This window comes from Pezoporus wallicus, unplaced genomic scaffold (assembly GCF_028554395.1).
Source record: "Pezoporus wallicus isolate ANWC-B61680 ecotype Strahan unplaced genomic scaffold, APGP_CSIRO_Pwel_v1 contig_14712, whole genome shotgun sequence".
Classification (NCBI taxonomy): Eukaryota; Metazoa; Chordata; class Aves; order Psittaciformes; family Psittacidae; genus Pezoporus; species Pezoporus wallicus.
Genome location: NW_026637279.1, coordinates 1 through 26,748, shown reverse-complemented (window position 1 = coordinate 26,748; position 26,748 = coordinate 1). Strand labels below are relative to the sequence as shown.

Here is a 26,748-nt window from a genome sequence, read left to right as displayed (position 1 = left end):
AGGTTGAGAGCATAGGATCCCCTACTCCCTTTCCCTGCATCCCTAAACCCTCACTGCAAGGCTGCAGCAGCGAGACAAAGCAGCTGGGTGGGAAGGAAAAATGATGATGGATGGGGTCTGGGGTACCCGCAAGGGCAAGGGGCGGATGCCCAAGGAGGAAAGAGGACATCCCATTCCCCATCCCTCAGCAGCACATCCTGCAGCCCAACCAAAGAGCCATGGGCACAGGGAGAAGCCAAGGGCTGCTCCCATCAATCCCAAGCTCAGTTCTTCCTCCACCATTATCCCCATGGGGAAGGGGGTTCTCCACCCCACAGAACCACATCCCCTCACTTCCTTGCATCAACAACTTGGTGCAGCATTTCAGAGATAAATGGGTTACAGACACTTGGCTTCCACGGCAGCTTCAGTACATTTACTTTTTATTCTTTGTTTTTCTTCTTTTTTCTCCCTTTTTGTACAAAAACCAGGTGCAGTTATTAACAGCTGTACAGATTCTGCTACATACTTTGGTGTGAAGTTGAGAAGTCTGCCTCGGGAGCCCGCCCCCCGCTCCGGTACATGCACTTCCTTCAGCTTTTAGGGGTATTTTTCCTTATTTTGGGGAAAACAAAGCACCAACTTGCAAACCAGGGACCCTGGGGGATGCCAACTGGGGGTGGTCGCACTGCTGAGGGGGTTCACCCCCACCCAGCCCTTCCCAATGCACCCACATCACTGCCCTGGGGTGCAGAGGACCAAGCGCGAGCCCCAAATCACACACAAGGCATCACCATGCCCCTCACCAAGCACCACCACGGGTCCATGGGCACTGGGAGCATTTTCAGAGTCATTTTCTGAGCCAAACCACCCTTAGAACCACTTTCCCTAAGCACAGCTTTAAAGAACTCACTTTTTCCCCCTCTCTGGGTCATTAGCGCACAAGATCCATCCCATCTCCATCTCCTGCACAGCCAACACAGCACCAAGGACCCGCACCAAGCAGACACCGTTTGCCTGGGACATTCCCCTTATGCTTTAGAACAGAAAAAAGGCAAAAACAACCCTCAAAAACTTATTTCCATGGGGGGGGGGAATAAAACACTCATTTCCCACAAGCTATCCTTCCAACCCCAGCTCAGCTCAGAGGGATGCGATGCTGAGTGCGCACCCAATGAGCCGGGTACCAGCCTCCTCCATCCCTCCTCCTCCTGTCGCATCTCCAAACCAGGCAGCTCGGCCCTGACCCCTCAACCCTGTTCTCTTCTTTAGGACCAGATTCAAATAAAAATAATCCATAGAAATGCAGTATAAAAATCCTCTCCATATGCTACAATAGAGGGCGAGCGCTTCTGCTACACAAATACTTTTATTTTTCCCATTATTTCTTCTTTTTTTTTTTTTTTGTCCTTTTGTGTTTTTTAAACCCTTTTAAGTACAAAACGCTGAGACACAGGCCTGGGGGACGGGGGTGCGTCATGGGAACCTACAGACCAGAGACAACAAGACCATAGAATAGCCCACAGGACCCTACCAAAGCGCCAGCCCCTTCCCCCCCCCCCCCCCCCAACCACACACAAACCCTACTTGTTAGTAAACTTTTGCTTTTAAAAAAACTGTATTTTAAAGGTTATCATCAATTCTAATTCTTTACTTTCATTTGAATACAAAACACAGAAGTTGCTATTCTCTTTCGTGGCTCCCTGAGCTGAATTTTTACTATGCTTTCTTTGAAATCACTCCTCATTGCTTCTGTCCGAAGACCAAGAAGGGCTTGCGCAGACGATCCCGCAGCGTTGGGCTTCCCCTTTGCTTCAAACATACGAGCACAAAAAAGAAGGACCCCCCCCCCCCAAAAAAAACCCCAAAATAATAATAAATCCATATATAAAAACCCAAAGGTGATTGTGTTGCTGATGTCCCGTCAGTAGCCGAGGATGCGACCGAGTCCCCCGCGGTCCCAGCAGCGTCCCACCATCACTAACACACCGAACAACGCACGGGGACGACAGTAGGAACAACTTGCACCAGTGGACAGCTCTGCTCAGCCTGGATCCGCGCTGCAGGGCCGAGGCGCATCCCAACGGATGCGGCCCAGGAATGGAAGGGGGGGGGAGTGGGGAAAAGGAGGAGGAAAAAAAAAATATATAATAATAAAATTGCCACCACCAAAACCATCAGTGGAATACAATTACAGCAGACGAAAATACACAACTAGTGTACCGGGAGGGGTCCCCCACCCTTCCAATGCTATTTACTAGTCCGGTATTTACACTTTTCACAAGTCTTATGCAGGATGCACCAAAAAGAACCAGGAGGATAAAGTCACAATAAAAAAATGAGTCCTTTATAGTGCCACCAAAGCGCAGACGGAGAGAACCAGAGAACCAAAAAATAGAATCCAAATAAACCCCAAAACCCTCAAAACCAAACCAAAAAGAAATCCGTTTTCGGGCTTCAATGTGTGCCATAGTTGCAGACCTCCAAATAAATCCGGGTGTATTGAACGCCGGGGTCCCCGCGGCAGAGCCGAGCCGGGCCGGAGCGTGGGGCTGCCCCATGGCAGCGCCCCCCCGAGCCCCCCGCCGGCCGCCGAGTCCTGCCCCCGCCGGTGCCGGGAGCTGCCAGCCCTGCTGGGAAATCCACCCTTAGTAGATGACCTCGTAGACTGTGGCCTTCTTGTCACCAGAGCCCGTGACGATGTACTTGTCATCCGCTGAAATGTCACAACTCAGCACGGACGAGGATTCCTTGGACTGGGAGAAGGAGGGGGGAGAAAACCCATCAGTTTGGGTTCCTGGGCAACACAGCATCACCCAGCAGCACCCCTGATGGTGGCAGCACCGCATCCCACGCGCTGGGTACCAAACTGGCCACCTCAAAAGGATCTGCCCCCTCCTCAAGCCCCAAAGCGATGCTGAGAGCCAGCCCTGATGCCCTGCCCTGGAAGCAGCCTCCTACCTGGAAGATGCTCGCCCCGTAGGGCGTCCTCCAGGCGTTGAGCAGGTTGTCTTTTCCAGTACTCACAAACCATTTACCTGTGCATGGGAAACACAGTGTCAGCAGATGGAATCTGGCCCCGGTCAGACCCCATGGCCAACCACCCTTTGCCCTCAGAGGCTTCTGGATGTTTAACCCCAGAAATTGGAGATTTTGGGGAAAACTGGAAAACCTGGAGGGTTTTTTTTTCTCCAGTCCCCGCTCTGTGTTCCAACACTCCAGCAGTTACACTTGGAATGTGCAGAAGAGAAAGAGGGTGGGTTAGGTGGGATAGGAGGAAGAAATTCTTTACTACGAAGGTGCTGAGGCACTGGCACAGGGTGCCCAGAGAAGCTGTGGCTGCCCCATCCCAAGGCCAGGTTGGACACAGGGGCTTGGAGCAAGCTGCTCTAGTGGAAGGGGTCCCTGTTGGAGCTGGGAGCTTTAAGGTCCCTTAAACCCAAACCATTCCATGATTCCATGATGTGATGTGGTGATCTAGCCACAACTGGGATCATTTAATGGGGCTAATCTCCATCCATGGGATGGGTCCTGCTGGATACCTCCACGTTCAGCCGCCTATCACCATGCCATGCATCATCCCATCCCATCGCAGTCACCGAAGGACCACTAAAGCCAGTTTGTGGCCGGAGCCTCTTACCGCAGTAGGCGAACTTGAGGGAGAGGACGCAGCTCTCGTGGAGGTGCAGCTGGTACTTGTCTGGTTTTGTGTGGTGCAGCACCTCCACGTTGCTGCTCTCCATGCCCACCGCCAGCCACTCGCCCGTCGGGCAGTACCCCAGGGAGAAGATCTGTGCGGGGACAGTGGGGGGGGTAATCAGGGGGGTTGCACCCATGAGCTCTGCTTGTACCCCCCTTGGTGTCCCAGCAATTCCCATCAGGAAGATGCCAATCACACTGGCACAAGCCCCTCTGGAACAGAGCTTTGGGAGGGTCTGCAGGAGGAGGCAGGAGCCTGGGCAGGGCACCCAGAGCCAGCCTGTACTGCCTGCGTGCATCCCTAGGCAAGCACTGCTTTCCAACGGCAGCAGTCTTGCTGTGGATGAGAAAGCGATGAAAGAGGAGCTGAAACAAGAGCCAGCTCTTATGAATGCTCTTGGGGTACACCTAAAGCAGTGGGGACAGCCACGTACTAACAGTGGCCTGGGAAGACCATTTTCCCAGCTGGAAAAGCCCCCTCCCACAGCCACGCAGCTTCCATGGAGGGATAAACCCATCCGCGGGGTGTCCATGAGGAGCTGCACCGTGAGACCAGGACATTCCCTGCTCCGAGGACACCCTGTGTGTACCTGGGAGGTGAAGTCGTGCTGCTGGAGCTGCCGCCCTTCCCGCAGGTCCCAGGAGCGCACCGTGTTGTCCAGCCCCCCCGTCCACAGCTTCGTACCATCATGGGAGATATCTATGCAGCTGGCGCCGTCCGTGTGGCCTTGGAATTGCCTTCAAACAACAGAACAATGCAGGTCATCAAGGGGAACACTGGCCCCGGCACAGGGTGCCCCGAGAAGCTGCAGCTGCCCCATCCCTGGCAGTGCTCAAGGCCAGGTTGGACACAGGGGCTTGGAGCAAGCTGCTCCAGTGGAAGGGGTTGGAACTGGATGAGCTTTAAGGTCCCTTTAACCCAAACCATTCCATGGTTCTGACACTTTGATAACAGCTTTCTTGTTACCATGCCCCAGGTGCTCACACTGAACCACGGCCAGGAGACCCCGATGATGGGAGCAGAGGAACCCCCGGTGCTCACATCCCTCGTGCTCACCTGACGAGTGTCTGGTTGTGCAGGTCCCAGACGGCGATGTTGCCGTCGCTGCAGCAGGAGAAGCAGACTTTGGCATCGGGGCTGATGGCCAGGGCATAGCAGGCGGGGGCAGAGGAGGTGAGCTCGGCCTTGATGCGCGGCGTGGGTGATGCCAGGTCCCAGATGGTGAGGGTGCTGGCCTCCCCTCCCACGATCAGCGTGCGGCCGTCGGGGAGCAGCTTGCAGGAGCGGATGTAGTTATCTCTGTTCTGGAGGGGAACGAGACATTAGGAGGGGGGCAGAGAACGATTCACCACGTTAGGGATGGGAAAGCAGGGAGGATGCGCTTGGGTACCACAAGCATCCCACCGTGGGATGCTGGCTCATGAGGGATGCTCCATGCCCTTACCAAGCAGTCCAGCTGGGAGATGGGGCTCTTGCTGCCCGGCTGGCTGATGTCCCAGATCTTCACGCAGCCCTTGCCGCCGGTGTAGACGTGCCTGGTGGGGTTGCTGATGGTGACGGCACACACCACCTCGCCGTGGCTCAGCGTGTTGATCTGCCGCGCGTGCCGCGGGATGCCGGGACCCGCCAGCGCGTCGTGGGGAAAGGGCACGGGCTGCATCTGCCCGTCGGCGCTCACGTGGAAGGAGTAGGCTCTGATGGGGAGAGCAAACGGGGTGGGGGGTGAGCCCAAAGAGAGAGGTTTGCTGCAAACCCAGCTGCCAGGTCCTGCCTTGCTGGACCCCCCCTGCTCCTCTCCCTCCCAGGAACACTCATCCCCTCCCCGTGCATAAGAAGACCAAGAGTTGCTTACGGCTTCCCTCCAGGGATGGACGCCAGGCTCGAGGGCAGCCCCGGGGCTCTCATGGGTGGGTGTGGGTCAAAGCCAACCTGCCAAGGGCACACAGATGTGGGTGAGGCCGCACACGAGCTGGGTACCCAACAAACAGGTTCCCACCCCCCCCCGCAAGCCCAGGCTGGTGTGGGGACACTCGGTGGCTCCCCCCCTTTTCTCTTGTTTGGTATTTTTGCCCTGGCATAAAGGGGAAGGACTGGGGATCCTGAGGGTGCTGAGGCACTGGCACAGATTGCCCACAGAACCAAAGGTTTGGGGTCTGCAAGGACCAGCACGGGGCACGCTCACCCTCCCCTGCAGTTCCCAAGCCCCCCAAATCCCTGCATTAACGGCAGCATTTTCCTTCTTGTTTTGCCTTAAAACGCACCATTGAGCGTTCAGCAAGCGCCATGGGAAGGGACCGTTCAGGGGTAACTTTGCATGCACGGGTGGGAAGGACAAACCCCAATGCAGTGGGGCACAGGCACCCCAAACCCAGCACCCTTCGGCCAAATGCAGGACGCAGGCAGTGAGGAGCCCCAGTTTCCCAGGTGACACAGGGGAGACACCCCCCCCCCCCCAAAAACCCCTTCCAGACCCTCCCCGCACCCCCCGGGAGCCAGAAAAGGAGCTAAAAGTGCTACGTACGGCTCCAAAGCTCACCATTGGCGACCGGCCGTAGGCAGCGGCGGCGGCGGCCGCGGCGCTCATCTGCGGGGGGATGTTGTGGAGCCCCGCGTAGGCGCCGGGGCTGGTGAGCGACCCGTTCATCTCATGGTGCCCCATCATGGCGAAGGGAGCCGCGTAGGAGCCCGCGATGGAGATGGGCGTCCGCAGGGCCGAGGCTGCGGAGGGATGGGGACCGGGTCAGGGCATGGAGCACATCAGCATCCCCGCAGAGGGAGCAACGGGTGGGCCTCCCTCCTCACCCCCTTTCTGGCACAGGGACCACGTGAGCTGTCTGCACCCCATCCTGACCTCAGTTAGGTCCCTGATAACCCTGGAGTCCACCGGCATCCAAACCCGCACACCCCAGAGAAGACAATGCAACAACTGGATCTCCCTCCTCACCCAGCCTCTGGCGTGAGAAGCACCTGGATTAGGTCCCAGATAAGCCTGAACGCCCCCACCAAAGCTGCTGTGCACCCAGTGGAGGACATGGGTGAAGCTGTGCTGAGGTCAATAGCAGAGGGGAGGCACAGGGGTCTGGTACCCACCCAGAGGGTCCATGCCGGTTGGCTTGCCAGGCATTGGCCGCAGCCCCGGGGTGCTGCTCGTCCCCGGGGTGGGAGCATCATTCCTCGGCGTCGGAGTGTTCGACTTGAGCCCGGGCGTCGATGATTTGTCATTCTGGATGGAGAAAGGATGAGAAACAGGAGGGATGAGGAGCAGGCACCGGCACCCGCAGCCCGGCTCCCCCAGCACAGCGAAGGACGTACGTGGCCCAGGTCCTTAGTCTTGGAGGAGGGAGTGCTGCTGGAGGAGGCCACCGAGGCCGGGCTGTTGGGTGCATCCCCCTTCTTCAACCCACGGGCTTTGTCTATGCCGTTCTCCGGGGGGGAATGGGCTGGGCTGACCCGGGGGGTGGCAGGGTCCTGTGAGATAAGAGGAAGCATTGGCACCCGCAGCAGCAGAACAGGCTCCCTCTGGCTCCTTTATCAGCCAGGAATTGGGCTGGTGCTGGGGGGGGGGGGGCCCTAAGGCATCATCCCCAGACCCCCATTGCGCAGTGGGGAGAGCAGACCCCAATGCCCCCATGGCTCACCTCATTGGAGACGTCCACCACCAGGTCATCGCTCTTGTCACCATCGCTGTCCTGAAACACAGCGTGAGTTACAGCCTGCAGAGAGCTGCTGAACGCTCCCCCCCCCCAGCAGCACAACACAGGTCACGCACAGCCCATGAGGACAACAATCCCCAAAACCCCCTTTATCCAGCCCAAAGCTCTGCCTGCACACACGCCCCGTGCCACCGGCTCCCCAGGTGCTCCAGCCCATTCCTGCCACTCACATATCGGCTCATGCTGTCCTTCTCCTCTGCTTTCCGCTTCTTGGAGTCGATGCCGTAGTCGGTGGAGCTTCGATGCTTCTCGCTGGCTCTCAGGCTCTCCGAGGGTGAAACGGAGTTATTCTGCAGGGACAGAGCCAGCTTTTGAGGTGGAAACAGGAACAGGACCTCATAAGGAGCAGCTCAGGACGTGCCACAAAGAGCTCCCCGCCAGCCCTGCCCCAGCCACCGTGCCAGGGCCCAGCCTGGGCTGGAGGGTGGTCGCCACCAAACAGCATCACTTTGAGCTCATGCAGCTGCTCTGCCCCAGCAAGGCTGCTCCTGAGCAAAGCAGAGCAGGAAAAGGGCAGGTTGAATGGGGCTTGGAGCAAGCTGCTCCAGTGGAAGGTGTCCCTGCCCGTGGCAGGGGCTGGAACTGGATATGCTGTAAGGTCCTTTCCAACACAAACCATGCCATGATTCTATGAAAGAAAGGGAGGAGCTTGCTGTTGTTTAAAAAGGCAGGAAGCTGCCTGCAATTGCAGCAGCTCCTGGGATCCACTGATGGATGCACGGAGGGGGAAAGCTGCACTCCCCCAAACCAGCCCCATCTCCATCATCCCCTGCCCCCCGTAGGGATCACCAAAGCTTCATCCCAGCACTGGCACCCAAAGCAGCTTGTGGGTGCTTCCTCCAGCATCAGCAGAGCTGGGGAGCCTCATCCCTGGCATTCATTAGAGGGGCAAAGGGCACCCAGTGTGGAAAAATCCACCTCCCAGGAGCAGCAGAGCCAGCGCCCGCGTTTCCTGTGCTCACTTCAAGTGACAAAGCCCAGGACGTGCCGTCATTCCGAGGAAAGCCCCTGGCACACTGGGATCAAACACGGCAGCACCGAGCCACCCGGGGCGCACCCAGCCCCGCATCCCAGCCACCAGACACGCCAGCATCACCCCACGTCTCGCAGCAGCGCCTGCCACCCCTGCTAAGCAGGAAGGTCCCTTAAGCTCCTCTGCCTGCCTTTCTTCCCCGGCTGAAAGGAAGAACTAAAGCAGTTCATGTTTCTCCTCGGTACCCAATAAGCAGCTTTGGATAACACCGAGGTCTTTCTTCTCAGGCAGTCATGCTGAAAACCCTCGCAGCTACCAGAGAATCATGTCAAGCATTTAGAGGCATCGATCCATTCAGCCCGCCCTGGCCTGCTGCCAAGCAGCTAAATATTTTTTATTGCACAGGCAAGGGCTAGGAAAATATGAATGACTAACTCTGATTATGGTGCGCATTAAACCTCCGCCGGGAATACCCCGCCGTTTACTTTATGGATCGGGAACCTTCCCATCCCCGACGGCCCCCTTCCCGCTGAAGGAGCAGGTTAATGATGCCCAATTCCCCTCTCCCCCCTCCCCTTAAATAGCACTTTTCTTCCCATCCGCCCCCAGCTCTCAAAAGACCCATTTGTGGGCTCGGGGATGGCAGGAAATCACTGCAAAGCCGCAGCTCAGCCGGGCTTTGTCCTGCCGGCTTTTCCCCGAGACAGGAGCATTGTGTGCGCCGGGTTCAGCTCCCCACCACCCAAAACCAGAGCCACCACCCCCTCCCTCCGGCTCAGAGCCTGCCCCCAGCCGAAACGAGCACCAAATAACCCACCTGGCACTGGGAGCACCAGGCCCTGAGGGACACCACGAAATCACAGCGGTGCTGGAGGTGCCGCTGCCCTCCACCACGGTTATTTAGCTGGTTAGTTAACTGCTTGACCTTCCAAGTCCTACTTAACACAGCGTAATAGCCAAACCCATCCCGCCAGATTAGATGACCCAAGATAATAGAAGAGTGATCAGGAATAAAATAGCTTTCCTAATCACCCGAGGATTTTGTAGCCGCCCAGACTTGACTGCGCTCATTCACAGGGCTTAGGCAACTGAAACCCAAGCTCCAAGCTCTGTGGCAATCAAAAAGGTTTAAACCAAATCTCATAACCAGGCTGGAGGAGGCGGCTCCGCTCGCCCCGCTGCAGCCAACAGCCCAGCAGTGATTCCACTCACGCTAAGGGGGTTTCTTGCCATTGTAGCTCTCTTGAATTCAAAAGGCGCAGTGCAAAAGGCATCGCTGAGCTCACGGCCACGAGCCTTTTCAAGCAATAGATAAAACAAAAGCAAGCAGCCACGAGGAAGCGAGGAAAACCAGGGGGAAATGGCACTTACTGCACTCGAGTCTCGCTCTTTGAGAAGAAGCCGGTGTCAGAGGTTGAGGTCGCAGCCAAAATAAAGAGAAGGCAGAGAAAAAAAGCGAGTCAAAATAAGTCTTAGAACAGAAGAACAACCCCAGAGGCTCCTGGTTGCAGTCTCCTGCCTTAACTCAACTCCTATCTGGGCTCCCTTTGGCTTTGCTTCCAAATCCCCATCCCCTGCCCCTTCCTTTTTTGCTGATGTGATTTACTTGGGGTTCAGCCATTCCTCTGTCCACAAACAGCCCCATTCTCCCTGGGAAAATGGATGGAATTGGATCATTGCTACCAACAGTTTTCCTCTCACTGGCTTTCATGGGGAGGAAAAGCATCCCAAATCTACCAGCAAAGAGCCCAACAGCTTCAGGAGGCATTGGGTAACTGCCCTGAAAAGGGGTATATTAAGGTATATTAAGGGGAAGGATCTTAGGTCTTCGTGAGTAAATGGGCAGGGGGATTTTGGAGGAGCACCTTCAACACTGCTGGTTTGCAGCTGAACTCATGCCCCATTTTCTGTTCTGAAAGACTGTCTTAGCACTAATAACAAATCAGAAACATCAAGTCTGCTAGTGAACACTGATAGGTTATTTTATATTAATAATATAGATTATACTGCTATATGATTTCCAGACCATAAAGGCCTCTAACAGTGATGGAGAGGAGGAGGAAGGCTGCTTTGCCATTAAGGCATGGCTGAATGGGGATGCGGGATTTGCAGCAAGACTCCCCCAAAGCCTACAGGAGCTCAAGTGCTGACTTAGGGGCAAGCGAGGCAAGCTGGAGCTGGATGAGCTTTAAGACCCCTTCCAACCCAAACCATTCCCTGATCCCATGACCCCCCAAGAGCAGCAGCAGCACCTCCCTGGCTGCTGAGGCTGATTCGAGGACTTTGAGCATCACCTGGGGAAAGCTGCATCCCTAAGAGCAGAACCCACCCCCTGCTTCCCCTCATTCACCTCTGTGGTCCAGGTCATGGTGGTTCTTCTCGTCCTTGACGGCGAGGTGAGCCTGGCTGCCCAGAGCACCGAGAGCCAGCAGCCCCGAGCTGCTGCCGGTCACCGGCGGGATTCCCGGCGGCTGGAGCCCCGAGGGATGCGGTGGGAGCTGGACCGGGGGCCCATGGGCGGCGTGGGAGAGGTGCTGGGCCTGGAGCTGCTGCTGCTGCAATGAAAGCACCAGTGAGCCGGGGACGGGGCAGCGGGACTGGGGGGATTCAGGCAGGGAGCCATGGGAAGGGGCATCCCGGTGATGCCCCGGGAGCTGCCCCCGCTTGGTGCCTGGAAGGAGAAGCCCCGTTAGCAGGAGGGATGGGGGGTGCCCCGTGCATGGCCCCGGGGGTGATCCCTGCCACAGACACCGATGACACTGCTGGATGGCACCAGCGCCTGGGCCGGACTCTGGGCTCATCGCTAATGCAGGGTAATTCACCCCATCACTGCAGACAAGGCTCGTTTTGCTGTTCAGGAGATGCAAGCTTAAAGAACCCCACACCCAGGACACATCAAGTGGCTCTGGCTGCAGTGCCAGCTCCCAGACCAGATCAGAGAGGGAAACATCCAAAGTACTCGATGGCAAGAAGAAAACTGGCCCCATCCTGCACCCTGCTGCTCCAGGCACAGGGCTCAACAATGGGGGCATCATCCTCTTGCCACCCCTCAGCCCAGCCAGGATGGTGACAGCCCCTGGGGCCCCAGGAGCCCCAGGTATCCCAGCACACACACATCCAGCCATGGGAACTGCCTGCTGAGTCGTAGCTGGAAGAAACCTGAACTACAGCTCTGGAGGGAGGAAAGGGAACCCAACACATCCCCTGCGCTCCTGGTTCAAACACACAAGTGAAGAAAACAAGCTGAGATGTGAGGTGCTATCAATCAATGTCCTGTCCTCATCAGGGTCACTTACAGAGCCCCAGGCCACCATCCCCGCAGCTCCTCCACCACCAACCCAGACAGGAGCATCCCAGAGCTGGTGCTCACGTTTCCAACCCTCCTGCCTGCACCAGCAGCCACCCTGACCAGGATTTCCCCCTCCCTGGTGCCACCAAACACAGTGGAAGTGGCCACCAGAGCAAGGAGCTTTCTAGCCAGCCAGGCTGCGCATGGAGGAGCATCCCATGGGATGGAAAGGACCCACCATGGACCCACATCCCTGCTTGGGGCAAACCAAGGGGCACGGATGGAAGCAAAGCAGGGAAGTGCTTGGAATTCAAGGCCAGATTGGACAGGGCTTGTAGCAACCTGGTGTCTTTGCCTGAGGAACTGGATGAGCTTTAAGGTCCCTTCCAACCCAAACCAGTCTGATCCTATAAAACCTTGAAGGGGCTTGGTCCAGCCCCACAGCCAGGCAGCACAGGGCTGTAGCCACACCATCATAGCACGGCTCAGCCCAAAGCACTGCAGCAGGAATACACCAAAATACCTCCCAGACACGCAGAGCCCTCCATTCCCAACACTTCCATCAAGGAAACTCCCAGCACATCTTCCCCAGTGCTGCAAAGGGATGCCCCAGATCAGGGCTGACCCCAACACAGCCTGACAGGGCAGCACGAATCACTGCAACACGGCCCATAAAACACAGTGGGAAAGCACCAAGAGTGGGTTTCACCCGAGCAATCAATCCCAGTTTGCACTTAAAAAGCTTCCCTGCTGCCCTGGAGCCCCCCAGCAGCCCCCTCAGATGCCCACGGTGCAGCAAGCAGCTCTGCTGCAGGACGCAAGCCAGGCCCAGCTCTGCTGCAGCTCCAGGCAGAGGAGCTGCATTATCTCCAAGCGCAGGTTCTTCTGGGCAGCGCAGAGGTCTCAGCTGGGGCAGAAGCCAAACGGAGAAGGCACTTAGGCCTCTGCAGCGCTGTTATAGGAAAAGCACAAATCATTTCCTCCTCAAAAAGCAGCTCTTTGGCTTGTGTTGGGCTCCTCCATCCACAGGGCAGAGGAGGGGAAGCATCCTCAGGATCTGCATCGCAGGAGGTGTCCTCAGAGCAGCGCACGCAAGGCAGCAGGCGAGGAGACCTCGCTGCCCGGGTAGGGGCGGTTGGTGCCCTTGGCTCCTCACCATGCACGTGTGCCAAGATCAATCCCTCCAACACCAAAGCGAGAAGAACCAAGCCTCGGCTCCTGCTGAAATCAATGAGGCTCTTTCCAGTCCCACTTTCCTGTGGTTCGCACCCATTTAAGCGAGGGGTAGGGCTGGCTGCTGCATCAGAGCATCACCCCGGGAACAGCTCCTGATGGTTTCCAGCACTGTACACTCCTCTCCTGCAAGCTTTCCAGCAGTGCCCGTTCTTATAGGGCCGGAGCACACCGAGACCCCACGCTTTATCCACAGCAACCTCCAGCTTCCGCAGTGAGCAGAAACATCTGCAACACAAAATGCTCCTCCAGGAGATTCCCAGCCCGGGATAACGCCCCCCCCACTGCAGCAGCAGGAGCCCAGAAGAGGGGAATGGTCTCACAGGTGCAGGCAGCAACACTGCAGGCCAGTGATGCGGATGGGGCCACGCCAAGGCGGTGACCCAGGCGACGACGCAGCTCCACCACGAGCAGGGAAGCAGGAAGCATCCTCACCATGAGCCTCCCCCTCCAGTGCAGCAGGAAACAACCGCTTTCTTCCTCGTTTTTAAGCTGCCAGCAAATACATCCAAGGGGTCGATGAGCTGCAGGGTCCGAGCCGCTGGCAGCAGCCGCGCTCCAGCACGGGGCGTGGAAATGAAGACACAAGAAACAACATCCCATCATGGCCAAAAGAACGTTTAAAGGTGTTTATCTCCCCTTTGGCAGGCAGGAACCGGTGAGCAGAATCCATGTGAGAAGCCTCATCCCTCCATCCAGTGTTAGGGCTGGGCTGCCCATAGCTCCACGGGGTAGCAAAGATCCCATCCCAGCGGCGGCGCTCCGTATCTGTATGTCAGCCCAGGAGAGGTCGATGCACATCCCTTGGGAATCACATCCTGGAGACTCCACGGAGGGGGATAAAACCCATCTGGGACTCCACGGCGCAGAGGGATGCAGTGAAGCTCCTCAGCGATGCTGCTTGCTCGGCGTCTTCTCTGCTGGAAAACCCACCCTTCCCTCCCCTGCCCCTTATTCCCTTCCCCGGGGAAGGAAAACTTCACCACCCAAAAACCTTCCTGCAGAAGGGATGGGCGCCCCATGGCTCGGCCAATGGCAGGGACAAAGCAGGGTGTCACCTCTGAGCAGGATCAGGGTCCTGCTCAATGAAGTCACACACACGCACACAGGGCAGCACATGCAAGGACTGGGGCTGCATTCCCAGGGCAGGGACCACTGAGGATGCTGCACAGGGGGGCTCTCCTCTGCTGGCAGGACCCCAAACCAGGCTGAGACCCCTGCAGAGCCCAGGACATCAGCCTGGTGCTGCAAAGCCAGCCCTGGGTGACCTGCTGGATGTGCCTTCAGCTCCCTTCCAACCCAAACCATTCCATGATTCCACCCCAGCCTGGGCCAGGCAGGAGGAGGGAGATGGAGATAAGACGGTCACAGGGATGTTTTCCTTCTGGGGTCCCTGAGCAGGTGCCAGCCAGATATGGTGAAGATATGAAGAGGTTACAATCGCCGAGGAGGGCTGGGGAGGAATATCTAGCACGTAGAGTGGTTTTAATTGGATTATGTACATCATGCTTCATGCCTTTGTTAACCGATTTAATGGTTCACCACTTAAGTTCAGCACTTGCGTTAAATTTAGTAAAGTAGTCTAATCATTTCCAGAGCTATAAGCAAATCAAGGGCTCAATTTCACAGGAGCCTGAAGCAGAGGAACTCTGAGACAATGGCCTAGATGCATAAAATTAACAGTTCTTGACCTCAAAAGGGGCAAAAAAAGAGAGGTTTGAGTGATTTGGTGTCGATTCCCTTCACAGACCTGCCCCAAGATGTGGTGTGGGTTATAAATAGAACCACGGAACGGTCTGGGTTGGAAGGGACCTCAAAGCCCATCCAGCTCCAACCCCTGCCACGGGCAGGGACCCCTTCCACTGGAGCAGCTTGCTCCAAGCCCCTGTGTCCACCCTGGCCTTGAGCACTGCCAGGGATGGGGCAGCCACAGCTCCTTGCTGTAGGGCATGGAGGGGACACAGCAGAGCCACGTCCCCCCCCTTGCTCCAGCGCTGACTTCCCATGGGACACAACAACCTGCTGCAGGCACCAAGGGGAGGAATCCCAGCTGCCCCCCTGCCCGTGCTGCCCTGGCTCTCCCCATAACTCCTGCCTGCGGGAAGTTCATCAGGCAAAGCGATTAAATGCCTGGGTGCTTCGTGACGGGGACGACACTCGCTCTGATCCAAGGAAGCAATTACCTTGGAAATGGGGGTCACGGGCCCTCTGCATTCACCTTAATTGAATTCCAATATCTGCTGCAGCTGCCTGGGCTCCTGGGCTGTGACTTGGAGCTCATCAAGCCAAGCATCCCCTCGCTGCCTGCCTCTGCCAGGGGGAACACGCAGGCAGCAGCACAGCGCTGCTTGCCCCCATGCACAGACACGATGGGATGTGCTCCCATACCCACACCGTCTCCCAAAGCCCCACCATGAGGGGAAGGCAAAGCTTTCCTCGGCCCCAAGGGCTGCAGGAGCCCGGAGCAGGATTCTGCACCCGGTGCTACCCATAAACCCAGAAAAATCTTATGTAAAGGCAATAAGTGCAGAGAATCACAGCATCCTGTGGCTTAAGAGAGAAGGGCAAGGAAAGGAAATGAAAACTCAGTGGTTCCTGGAAAACAAGCACCTGAAGGCAGGAGCCCTCCCCAGGATGCTGGCTGGGATCACCCACGGCGCAGGGTGGAGCAGGTTCACCGCAGGACTGAGCCCATCACATCAGTGAGGGGGACAATAAAAACTGTTAAGGCTTAAGGGAACAAAACCCACCCAAAATCTGTGAGGAAGAGCCCGGTAAGACGGGAGAGGGTAAATCAGTGCATGGAACAACAACAACTCCATCAAGTTTACAGCACATTCCACATCAACAGCCCACACAGAGACACGCCTGGGCTCAGGGGGTCCGGGAGGGCTCCGCTCCCCAACCTCATGGAGAACATGGAATTTGGCTGGGGGAGGCTCCTGGGGCTGCATCAACACCCAGGGACAGGGATCCCCCACCTCCCTTGATGCCAAATTGGGGGAGTTTTGGTGTTTTGGGGGGAGTTTTGGTGTTCGGGGGGATGCAGTGGGATAGGGGGGATGCTGTGAGCTGCCCTTTAACCCCGCCTGAGCGCAGGATTGCCTCTGGTTATGGTAAATGATAGGAATAAAAGGGGTATACACACGGTGAGAGGCAGATTGGGAAGTCCACGTACCCCGATGATAGCATTCAACTCCGTCATTGTCACTTGCTTGGCACGCTCAACAGCCTGTGCGACTTGCTGTTGGTGCTGCGGGGACAGAGGTGCACAGCTGGGTCAACAGCTGGCCACGGACCCAAGGGACAACCCCCCAGGGCTGGTCACCCCCTGGTCTGGGTCCATATTCTGCTCCCGAGCAGCAGCCCCATGGATCACAGGGTGCCAGAGCAGCCCGGCGCAGCCTTTTGCGCCCCACAGGCTCAGAGTGGCAGAACAAAGCCCCTCTCAAGGTCCAGCTCTCCCTACCCAAGGGTTTGCAACACACATGCAAGATCTGAGCCCCATTTCTCATGGAGTACCCCCAAAACCTGGGTTTGGGAGTGGGTCTGGGCCTCCTTATAAGACCCCCACCAAGCACTGCCTTGCTGGGGACTCCCCCCCAGCACCATCCCCACCGCTGCTGTGGAAGCATCCTTACCTCTTGTGACAGAAAAGGCATGATCTGGGCTAAAATCGTGTTCAGTCTTTTAGCAATTTCTGTCTGGAAAGAGAAAGAGGAAGAAGAAACAGCAGGAGTCAGCACCGAGGGGGCTCCCGCAGCCTGCACGAGGCTTCCCGGCACCAGCCCGTGCGTCCCCGTCCCCTCCCGGCCATACAAGAGGAAGCGGCAGCTCCCAAAAGAGGCAACGAAACCGCCTTCGTGCATCCTCTGCGGCCACCAGCGCAGGGATGCTTTGACCCCCTTCCCCTCATGGGATGCTTCGATCCCTTGCCCATCGCTGGAGCGAGTGCCACGGGGCACCCCCGGCGGTGTCACACCAGCCTGGACTTCCCTGGCCCCACGGAAACGGAGCCAGGCCCTAACGCAGCTCCGCACCCATGGAGCGGCCGCTGCTTTCCAAAGGGCTGGATCACAAACTCGGTTCCTCACACCCCGCCGGGATCACACACAGGGACAGCTCCTCGCCATCCGCTCCCAGCACTCGGCGTGGACACCGACTTCCTTCCCACGCAGCCCCGGCAAGCGCACGGCACCCGGGAACTGGTGCTGAGCCAACACTGGCTGCTGGCTCTGCCCAGTGCTCTCCCCACCCCAAACCAAAGCCCTTCAGGTTCCTCTCTCCATCCTTACATCACGCTCACGGAAACTCAGCCCACAACCATTGACACCCATCGGCTCCACCGCAAACCCGCGCCGCCCAACTGCCCCTTCTCCAGCGTCTCCATGAACCGGGCACGGCGTTTCCTTGGGGCGAGGACCCCATCCCGGGTGCCCTCTGGACCTTCCCGCCTGGATCCCAAGAGTTAACGGCGGCTGCAGCTGTGAAAACAGCGCCCGGTCCAAGGCAAACAGGGCCGGGGCGGGCGCACGGATCCAGCACCATAACAATGGCCGGAGCCGAGCCCTGGCGCGGAATCAAACGCCCTGGAATTCCTCCCGCCAGCCCCGCGTTATCGGGCACACGAGGGATTGATTCCCCGGGTCCTGCTCCAGCCTCCCCAAAATCACCGCATCCCGCGCCCCCAGCCCCACTGCTCTGCCCCACGGTGTCCCCAGGATGCGCCCCACAGCAGCCCCGGTGCTCAGTGCCAGCCCCTGTGGGGAGCTGACACACAGAGAGGGGCTCTCAAATACCATAAGGAAAAACAGCCAAATATCAGAGATTAGAGGGAAAAGAACCAGCAGAGCCTCAGCCCTGGCTGTGGGGAGCTGGGCGGTGGATGGAGCACAAGAACCTTAGCACAACCCCAACCTAACAAGCACAACCAACGCGCCCCATGGTCACCATAAGCAAGGAGATGCCCTGATTTCCCCCAGCTTAGACTCACCCCACGGAGGGACCCACCCTACAAAGACCCCATGGGCACCGGTGCCCAGGGACCTGTTGCGAGGGGTCCCCATGGACCCACAGCACCCCCGCACGGGGATCACCGGGGCCAGCTCCCAGGGATATTTCTGGCCATCGTCTTTCCCGCAGGCACCCGGTGATTGGGTTACACCTGATGCTTTTCTTAGCCCGTGCAGAGGACAGGGGCAGGCACCGCAGCGAGGAGCAGGCATCTGGAAGCAGCTGGGCTTGGGACTCAGCTCCTTTGGCTACAGCTGCCCCAGTGCCGCAGCCACCGGGATTAGCAGGGACCCGAGCACCAGGGATGCTCCGTGCCCGCAGGAAGGGCTCCGGCACCGACAGGACTGGGCTGGAAGATAACGGCCACGGAAACCAGGCCCAGGCACACGGCGCAGGAGCGCGTTTGGCACCGTGCGAGCCACCAACCGCCCCGGCAGAGCCGCTCCGCTTCAAAGCGGCACCAGCAGCACCGATAAGCACCCGGGGCTCACATCAGGCATTGCTCAGCGATAGGTAAACCTCTTGAAAGGCCTTTTTGGCACCGAGGCATCGATCAGATTATATATATAGACTGCAGCGCCATTAAATATTCATTCCTCCAGATGAAGCCTATTGGATTGTGGATGCGACAAGCGCCCGGCGCACTGCTCCTCCAGCACGGCCGCCGCTCCTCCGAGCTCCTTCTTGCCAGCCCCCAAGTTCTAGAACAAATTCAATCCTCATTTGAGGTGCAAACAGCACGAGCAGTCCCCGGGGCCACGCATCACGCAGGCGGTTTAGGTGCAAAGGAACACACGGCAGCATCCAAGCAGGCCGAGGGAGGGAGGGTGCCCAGGTCTCCCCCAGCACCCTCGAGCACCAGCACATCCAGGCAGCCACAGCGACGTTTAAATCCATATTTACATCCGCTTCTGCCCAGGCTTCCAACAGAGATCTGGAGAGAAGCTTTGCGCTCTGCAAAAAAGAGAGACTTCCCCACGTGGGATTCCGCGAGCAAGGAGATATTGGATGTCCAAAATATTATGTTTACAAGCACGAGGTTTCCTGTTAACAGGAGATTCAATCATCTTTAAATATTTGTTCACTTCAACTTTTCCCATTCCCCAGCAAATTAAACTCCAGTTGTCCCCATTAAAAGTTTAATCGGGAGCGAAAGGGGATCCTCCGGCGCGCTGGGAACAGGGGAGGGCTTCATGCCTGGAACCTTCCCCGTGACAGGGCTCATTCATCACCTCACCCTGAGCAGTGCAGCCCCCCCCCGAGCTGCTCCTGCCAAGAAAAACCTCCGTTCCCGACCGCGGGTTGCCATGGCAATCCCAGCCTCTGCATCCCTGCATCCCCTCCTGTGCCCTGCATCTTCACTGGACCATCACCGAGACGAGACAGGGGCTGCAAATGAGCCGTGGGTGAAAGACTGGGGGGGGGCTGCACAGGGCACCCCCATGGGAACCTCCTGGGATGCTCAACCCGAGCAACAGGATCATAGACTGATGGAATGGTTTGGGTTGGAAGGGGACTTAAAGCTCCTCCAGCTCCAACCCCTGCCACGGGCAGGGACCCCTTCCACTGGAGCAGCTTGCTCCAAGCCCCTGTGTCCAACCTGGCCTTGAGCACTGCCAGGGATGGGGCAGCCACAGCTTCTCTGGGCACCCTGTGCCAGCGCCTCAGCACCCTCACAGGGAAGAGCTTCTGCCTAAGAGCTCAGCTCAGTCTCCCCTCGGGCAGGTTAAAGCCATTCCCCTTGGCCTGTCCCTACATCCCTTGTCCCAAGCCCCTCTCCAGCTTTCCTGCAGCCCCTTCAGGCACTGGAGCTGCTCTCAGGTCTCCCCTTCAGGAGCCTTCTCTTCTCCAGGCTGCCCCAGCCCAGCTCTCTCAGCCTGGCTCCAGAGCAGAGCTGCTCCAGCCCTCACAGCATCTCCATGTCCCTCTTGTGTTGCTGCCCCAGAGCGGGATGCAGGATGCTGACTACAGTTCCCCATCACTTGTTAGAAAGGGTCAGGAGAAGCTGAAATCCCAACTAATCCCCCCCCCCAGCCCCAGGCAGGAATCTGACCCACTGCTGGGCAAGAAGCACTTCTGAGGCAGCGTTTTGGAGCGGGGAAATCAGAGCAAGCACTTGCAGGGGTTATAAATCAGAGCCCGGCTCCAGGGCCCCAGGCTGCAAGTGCTGTCACCCGCTCTTAAAATGGCCAGAGCTGCGACCAGCACCCAAAGCACTTGAGGGCAGGAGGCGAGAGCAGGACAGGGGCTGTGGCATGGTGATAAATAGCTGCAGGCTGGCTCTGCCCGCAGCCCCGGCTCCCGGCCCCTCATCCCTACACCTGGACAAGGCAGAAGGAAGCTTAAATATAACTCTGCCGGCCGTCACTCATGGGCTATGCGGAGTGGGGCTGAAAGGAGCAGCCTACAGCTCACCCGAGGCCCTGAACCAGGGTGAGGGGCAAAGGGGAGCTGCACCCCGGTGTGATGCCTGCAGCAGAGATGCTCGCTGCGCCCTGCACAAAGCCCGTGCACCCAACACACATCCTCCCCAAACCTATGTGGTTTTCAGGCCAGGCACCCCAAAACACTGGACCAGGCCATCTCTGGTGCATCCTCAGCAAGGATTTTGGGCCACAGCAAACCAGCCTGCCCTTGCTTACTGATTTAAACAGTGGGATGAAGGCTGAACATGCAGCATCACTCATCCTACCCTTCCTCCTCTGGAAAACCACACCATAAACACTTCCCACCGCAAGCCTGAACCCCCAGAGCAACGGGGCTGCTGATGGTCCATGGGATGCAGCACCAGCATCACCCCCTGCAAGACTCCCAAGCAGAAGCACCCACCGCGAGGCCCCAGCTTTCCCCTTGGCTCCAGAACCACAGGTCCCTCACACGCACCCCCCAGTGATGGTTCTGCACCACCACAACCCTCCTTCAGCCCCCCCAGGTCTCCCCCAGCCCCAGCAGAGGGCAGGCAGAGGAAGGCAAGGAGTAAATCACACCACCGGTGAAGCACCAGAAGCATTTGTTGAAACCAGGATATTGTCTCTTTAAGCACATGAAAATAAGGCCCTTGAGCAGTGCGGTTCTCACTCCGGCGCACAATTATGGGTACTTTCAGCTGTCTACCACTATTTCAAGTGCTCTCTCCAACCAGGCTGTCAATGGCATGTTGAAAGCTATTTGTGGCTGCTATCGTTATTAGCAAAGTGGAGAGCTTTGCTGATGAGAATTAAATTCAGGGAGGGGGTGTGGAGGGGAGGGCCCCAACCCCTCATTACAGAATTAGCACCAGCTCCTGGTGGGGGGGGGAGGGCAGAGCTCACTTGGGACCCCCCAAAACCCACCCAGGAGACCCAAAAGCCACTCAGGGCTCCCACAAAGCCAAGGGGAAGGAGGGCTTAAGCTGGCTGACAGCTCTTGCCTGCTACCTTAGGAGACCTGTAACATCACACGAACAAATTACTTGGCTTCTCAAGTAGTTAGCAAATTATTACCTGGCACTCCTCGCTAATGAGACTGAGAGAAAGGATATTGTGTTCTTGGAATATTCTGGAAAATAAGAAAGCAGGTCTCTGCTTCCCTGGAAGTGTCAGGAGGGCTTTAGGTTTGTTCCAAGCATTAAGTGCTTGAAACACAAAGTGCTCACGGGAAGGGTTCTCAGCCATAAAAACCCAACAGCACCAAGGAGCGGGATGCGTCCCACTTCCCCACGCTGAATCACTTTTTCCCCCCTTGGAATCGTTACTCCGATTGCATCCCGTGGTTATCCACAGGGAACTGGGCAAAACTAATACAGGGATGACAGTTCCTGTTGCAAAAACCAACTAAACTCCAGGGAAAAAGGGGGGTTTTGCTCAGGTTTAAAGGGAAAACTGCAGACCAGGCTGAGGGCTCAGGCCGGTCCATTTGGCAGCAAGGCTGCTTTGAGGAGCGACTTCACCGCCTTCCATGCAACAAAGCGGGGAGTCACTTCCTAAATATTTCCTTTCATATGGAGTTGTTTATGAAGCTACATTTTTCCCTTAACAAGAAACAAAACAAGAAGAAAGGAAAGAAGAAGAAACCACACGCGGCCACATATGCACGCACTTAATATTCAGCGTAGAAGAGATAATCTGTTATATAAGCCCACAGACAGACAATCCCCTTTTGCTTAAAGATGAAGTATCCATCACTGTTTGTCTCGAGCAGATGTAATCACAAGCAGTCAAGTCTGGAGGGCAGGACACCGCATGAATAATTCAGGCACTTGAGTCGACTCGATTGTGTGCAGATAAACACAAGTCAACCACTAAACAGGTCAGCGGATAAACTTGTTTGTTCAGGACTAGCCACCCTCAACCAGGCAGGACCACGCTCTGGGGATGCTGTTTTGGGGCAGCTGAGGGGGGGGATGAACCCACCCCAGCATCCCCCCTTCTCCATCCCTCTCGCCCCGTTTCCGCCTGGAAGCACAGCTCGGGCTGCTTTGTTTTCCCCCAGCACCACGCAACGCTGCTGTCAATTAACCAACGAGACAGCTTCACCTCCCCAAACTTCCCCCCTCAGCCCAGCGCTCGGCACGCAGCATATGTCACCGGGAACAAGGCAGGGATGCTCGGCACAGGCTGCAATCATCCGGCAGGGCTTCATCGGCCGCGGTGTGGGAACCGCCACCGTGCACAACCCAGGGCAGGGCAGGCGGCTCTGCCCGCACCAGCCCCATGGAAAACTGCCCCCCCGGGCATCCCGAGGCTCCTCATTACCCTCCGAAACCAGGCACAGACCCCTGGCCTCGCCAAGCGCCACGCTACGTGGTCACACCACGAGGCGGGGTGGATGGTGGATGCCTCCATCACACGCCAATGGAGCCAGAATCTCCGCTGGGCTCTCATCGCCCAGCCCCGACCCTCGCTGGTTTGGGGTTTCCACCACGCGCATCTCAGGAAGCATCCAGGGCTTCCAAAGCTTCCACCCCAAGAGGACAAAAAGCAGCTCAATATCTTGCTGCATTATTCCAGCATCTCAACCAGGCGGTCCAGAAGAGGCATTCGCTCTCCCGAGAGCCAGCCGGTACACTCCAGTCCCTCAGCATTCCCACAGGCTCCATGTCCCTCTGGGCAAAGCAGGGACAGAGGCCAAAATCCTGCGCTCAGGAGCATTGCTGAGCACCAAGGCAAACGGTGGCCGAGGTTCTGCCAGGCTGGGATAGGATCCCGGTGCCCGTGCAGCCCCCCAAGGACACCTTCATCCAGGCAGGAGGAAGGAAGAGAAAGCAGTCGGGATTATCTGCATGGAACATGATACTCCTAAAAACCTGAAGACTAAGCAGTAATTATTTTCGTTACCCTGTGACTACATCCCAAGGAGCTGAAGGGAAAGAGGAGAAGAGGCCAATTCCCAGAGATGCTGCTTGGAATTTCATCAGCTGCCTCCCGACACCTTCTGACTTGGAAGGAAGATGCTGCTCCAAAGCAAAACCACACTGGAGCTGGATGGGGCTCATTTGCGAACGGCAAAGTTGATGTCAACTTCTATCTGCCTTAAGGTCTTAATTAGAACTCCTTCTAAAACCAGTAAGCAGCAGCAGCACAAATAATCAGGCCTAATCTCAATAATAACTTTATTCCTTTAAGTTTTACCATCATGTGCCCAGCCTTTAGGCTCTTTAACTATAATCTTATCAAGGGAGCACACCACATTCTGCTCTGGCCTTCCCTATTTTTCCCCTTCAGGCAAGTTACATATTAGAGGAGGCTGAAAAAACCACCCCGAGCAGCACCGAGCATTGCTTCATTTTCCAGATGCAAAGACAAATCCGTGACATTGAGCAACACACCGTTCCATATCGGTATCCCTGCACATAATTCCCTTCTAAGTCTCACGCTATGGCACAGCGAGTATCAGCGGTATGACCTTAGAAACAGCCGCGTTAGACCAACAACAGACCCCGAGCAAGACGCGGATCACAGTATTCCCGAGCCCTGGGAACACAAGGCAAGGCTCTTCCCACCTCTCCCCATAAACACGCTGCTCAAAACCTCTGCTCTTCCCCAGTACTGGCACAGAAACCCCCCACCAGGCTGCCAGGAACCCGCAGCTCACAGCGAACCTGCTGGGTGTGAGATCCCACAGCCCCGAATTCCACACTGATTCCCCATTTAGTGCCATCAAGGCCCGATTTAGGTTAAGAAAAGGGCAACAAGGGCTCAATCAATCCCTCAACCCATGCCTCCATCCATCCCGATTCCCCCCTTTCGATTACTCACCTGTTTGTGCATCTCAATATTCAACCCATAGGACATTTCATAGTACTGGGTGTGGGGGGGGGATAAAAGAAAAGACACAATAAATAAGATATGAGAGCCAGGAAGAACTGGAATTCATTTACCAGAAGGGATTTGCATAAGGCCATTACCAGAAAGCATCCCAGTCACAACTGCGCTGAAAGCCTGGGTAGCCAAGGCAATTACACCTTGTAGTAAGGCGTGTTTAGGGGTGACTGGCTGCCTCGCACAGGAGGACACTCCTTTCGACTCCTCTTTTCTCCTCCTAAGCTACTCCGGGAACACAAAGAGGCGCAGGGCTGGGTGCAGGCGCCCCGTAGAACAGGTACAGCCCGTCCTGGCCTGAACCCCAGCTTCTCAGCAGAGAAAAGGGGGGTCTGCTCCCCACCCCGGGCTCAGCACTGCTACAGGGGAACACCCCAAGACCTCAGCACAAGGGCAGAGAGGGGCTGGCTCCCACCTTTAGGCCCCCCAAGCTCTAAATTAGGGCAAAAGAGGGGTTTATGGCTCCAAAAAAGGGACAACTTCCCCTGGGGGGGGAGCTCTCGGATACCCCCCCCCATACCAAGTGCCCCGGGGCTGCAAGAGGGGTGCAGCAAAGAGAAAGGGGCTGCAAAGGAGGGGATGCAGCAAAAGGGGGGGAGTAGCCCGGACCCCCCCAATAACCGCTCGAGCCCGAGGCCGCTGCTCCCACCCCCCCACCCCAGACACCGGCACAACGGGGGTTAACAGGAAACTTGTGCTGGCGCTTCCCGGGTCTCCGGTGCCGGTCCCGGTGGTGGGGATGTCCCCGATGGGGGGGGGCGGTTACGGGGTGCTCCCCCCCCCCCCCCCCCCGTTTCCCCGTTCCCCAGCGCCCGTCTGGGCTGGCAGCTAATGACATTTCCAGGCTGATCCGAAATCTGATTAAAGTCTCTTACCATAACGTAATGGCGCTGCATTTCGGTCTTCTCGTTCGCCAGCTTATCATACTCCACTTTCAGGCTGGGGGGGGGGGGGGCAGAAAGAGGGGTTGAGACACGGCGGTTTGAGGGGGGGGTCATGGAAAGGGTTCGGGGGGGGCTTTACCTGTGATACTGGGCCTGCAGGAACTGGAACTCGTCCTTGATCCGATCGCAGGACTCGGCCACGGTAAATTTGAAGCCCGGTTGGCCCGGCTGGTGCGGAGCCTGCGGGGAGCGGCGGGGGGGGAGCGCTCAGCACAAGGGGGGTGAACGGGAGCGGGGGAAAGGGAGGGTTCTGGGGTAAAGGGAAGGGGGGGGGAAGCGGGACTCACCGGGTGCCGGCCCTGGGGGTACATGGCCGGGCTGGGGCGCGGTCACTGGAGCCCGCCGCGCCGAGCCTCGCTACGTGCGGTGCTGCTGCTGCTGCTGCTGCTCCCGGTGCTGGTGCCCGCCGGCCACGGAGCGCTCCCGGAGAGGCCGAGAACTGGAACAAAGAGAGGAGAGGAAAGTCCGTGCGGGGGGCGGAGGAGAAGGGAAAGGAAAGGAAGGGAAAAGGGAGGGGGGGGGGAAGCGGGTCCGTCCGTCTCGTCGTTACAACCCCCCCGGCGCAAAGCACCGCGCAGCCGGAGAGGCGCTGCGCGCCCGCGGAGCTCGGCCCGGCCACCGCGGGGACCAGGGAGCGAAGGGACGGGGACCCCCCCCCGCCCCCAACCCCGGGCCGCGGCCTCGCAGGGGAGGGAAGGAAAATAACCCCTAAAAGCAGTGAAAATCAATAAAAAAGAGGGTTGGGGGGGGGGAAAGGGGATGGCTCCTGCTAAGGGGGGGGGGGGGGAAGCAAAGCCAGGAACTAACGCCGGAGCACGACGGCCATGGAGGAGAGAGGAGAGGGGGGAGAAGGCCGTACACATCCGACTTCCCGGGCGCCGCGGGCATGCGAAGTGCGAGCGGTGCCTCCGCCGCGGCTCCCCCCCCCCTTCCCCGCGCCGGGGGTGGGCGCTCAGGTCCGTGCAGCCCCCATCCCGCGGGCCGTGGCGGTGGCGGTGCCGGGGGGCTCCGGGTGCAGGAGGGCGATGGCGAGGAGGGGTCCGCGGGTCCCGGTCCCGGTCCCGGAGCACGCGGTCCGGCCGCGCCGCCGCCGCCAGAGCGCCCGGGCGAAGTCACCCCCTCCCCCCCCCCCGCCCCCCGGGAGAGCGCTCGGTGCCTTTGATGTGCTGGGCCCGGGGAGCACCGGGCGGGGGGAGGGGAACCGGGGGGACCCTTCCGCTCCCGCCACCGGAGCCCTGAGCCCCGCTGCGGGGGGGAGGGGGGGGAACGGGGATGGGGGGGGGGGGGAGGGGCTCGGTCGGCGGCACAAAATGGCTCCTGGCCCCGCACGTCACACGGAGCCTCCCCGCCCCACGTGGGGGCCCCCTCCGAGCCCCACCCTCGCCGACCAATCAAACGCAGGCGGCGGGCGGCTCTCTGCCACGCTATTGGCCCCGCCGCCGCGGGCTGTCAATCAAAGCCACGCGGGGCCGCCGCGCCGATCGAGCCCGGCAATGGCGGATTAATTAGCGCGCGACGGCGCGTCACAACAGCGCCGCGCGGGGGGGAGGGGCGGGAGCAAGGGGGGGGGAGGGGGGGCATGAAATGATGAATGGGGGAGGAGGG

At 58.0% G+C, this 26,748-nt stretch overlaps 1 protein-coding gene across 9 annotated transcripts; it reads right to left on the bottom strand.

Moving 5' to 3' along the window:
• Positions 1 to 2,311: 2,311 nt before the first annotated feature.
• Positions 2,312 to 26,085, bottom strand: TLE3 (TLE family member 3, transcriptional corepressor). Of its 9 annotated transcripts, none has more exons than XM_057404618.1 (21): positions 25,951 to 26,085; positions 25,431 to 25,582; positions 25,223 to 25,323; positions 25,075 to 25,138; positions 24,137 to 24,181; positions 16,529 to 16,591; positions 16,036 to 16,140; positions 10,716 to 10,920; positions 9,737 to 9,753; positions 7,563 to 7,682; positions 7,318 to 7,368; positions 6,992 to 7,147; positions 6,770 to 6,902; positions 6,201 to 6,397; positions 5,532 to 5,608; positions 5,124 to 5,373; positions 4,736 to 4,983; positions 4,269 to 4,416; positions 3,620 to 3,770; positions 2,941 to 3,017; positions 2,312 to 2,735 (listed from the first exon to the last, which is right to left on the bottom strand). In XM_057404618.1, exons 2-21 carry the CDS (start codon positions 25,452 to 25,454, stop codon positions 2,628 to 2,630), a joined length of 2,340 nt encoding a protein of 779 aa, XP_057260601.1. In that variant the 5' UTR covers positions 25,455 to 25,582; positions 25,951 to 26,085; the 3' UTR covers positions 2,312 to 2,627. The 9 variants fall into 9 exon arrangements, with proteins under 9 accessions (XP_057260601.1, XP_057260603.1, XP_057260602.1 ...); XM_057404620.1 differs by having other exon boundaries at positions 6,216 to 6,397; XM_057404619.1 differs by having other exon boundaries at positions 10,716 to 10,917.
• Between the last annotated feature and the right edge of the window lie 663 nt (positions 26,086 to 26,748).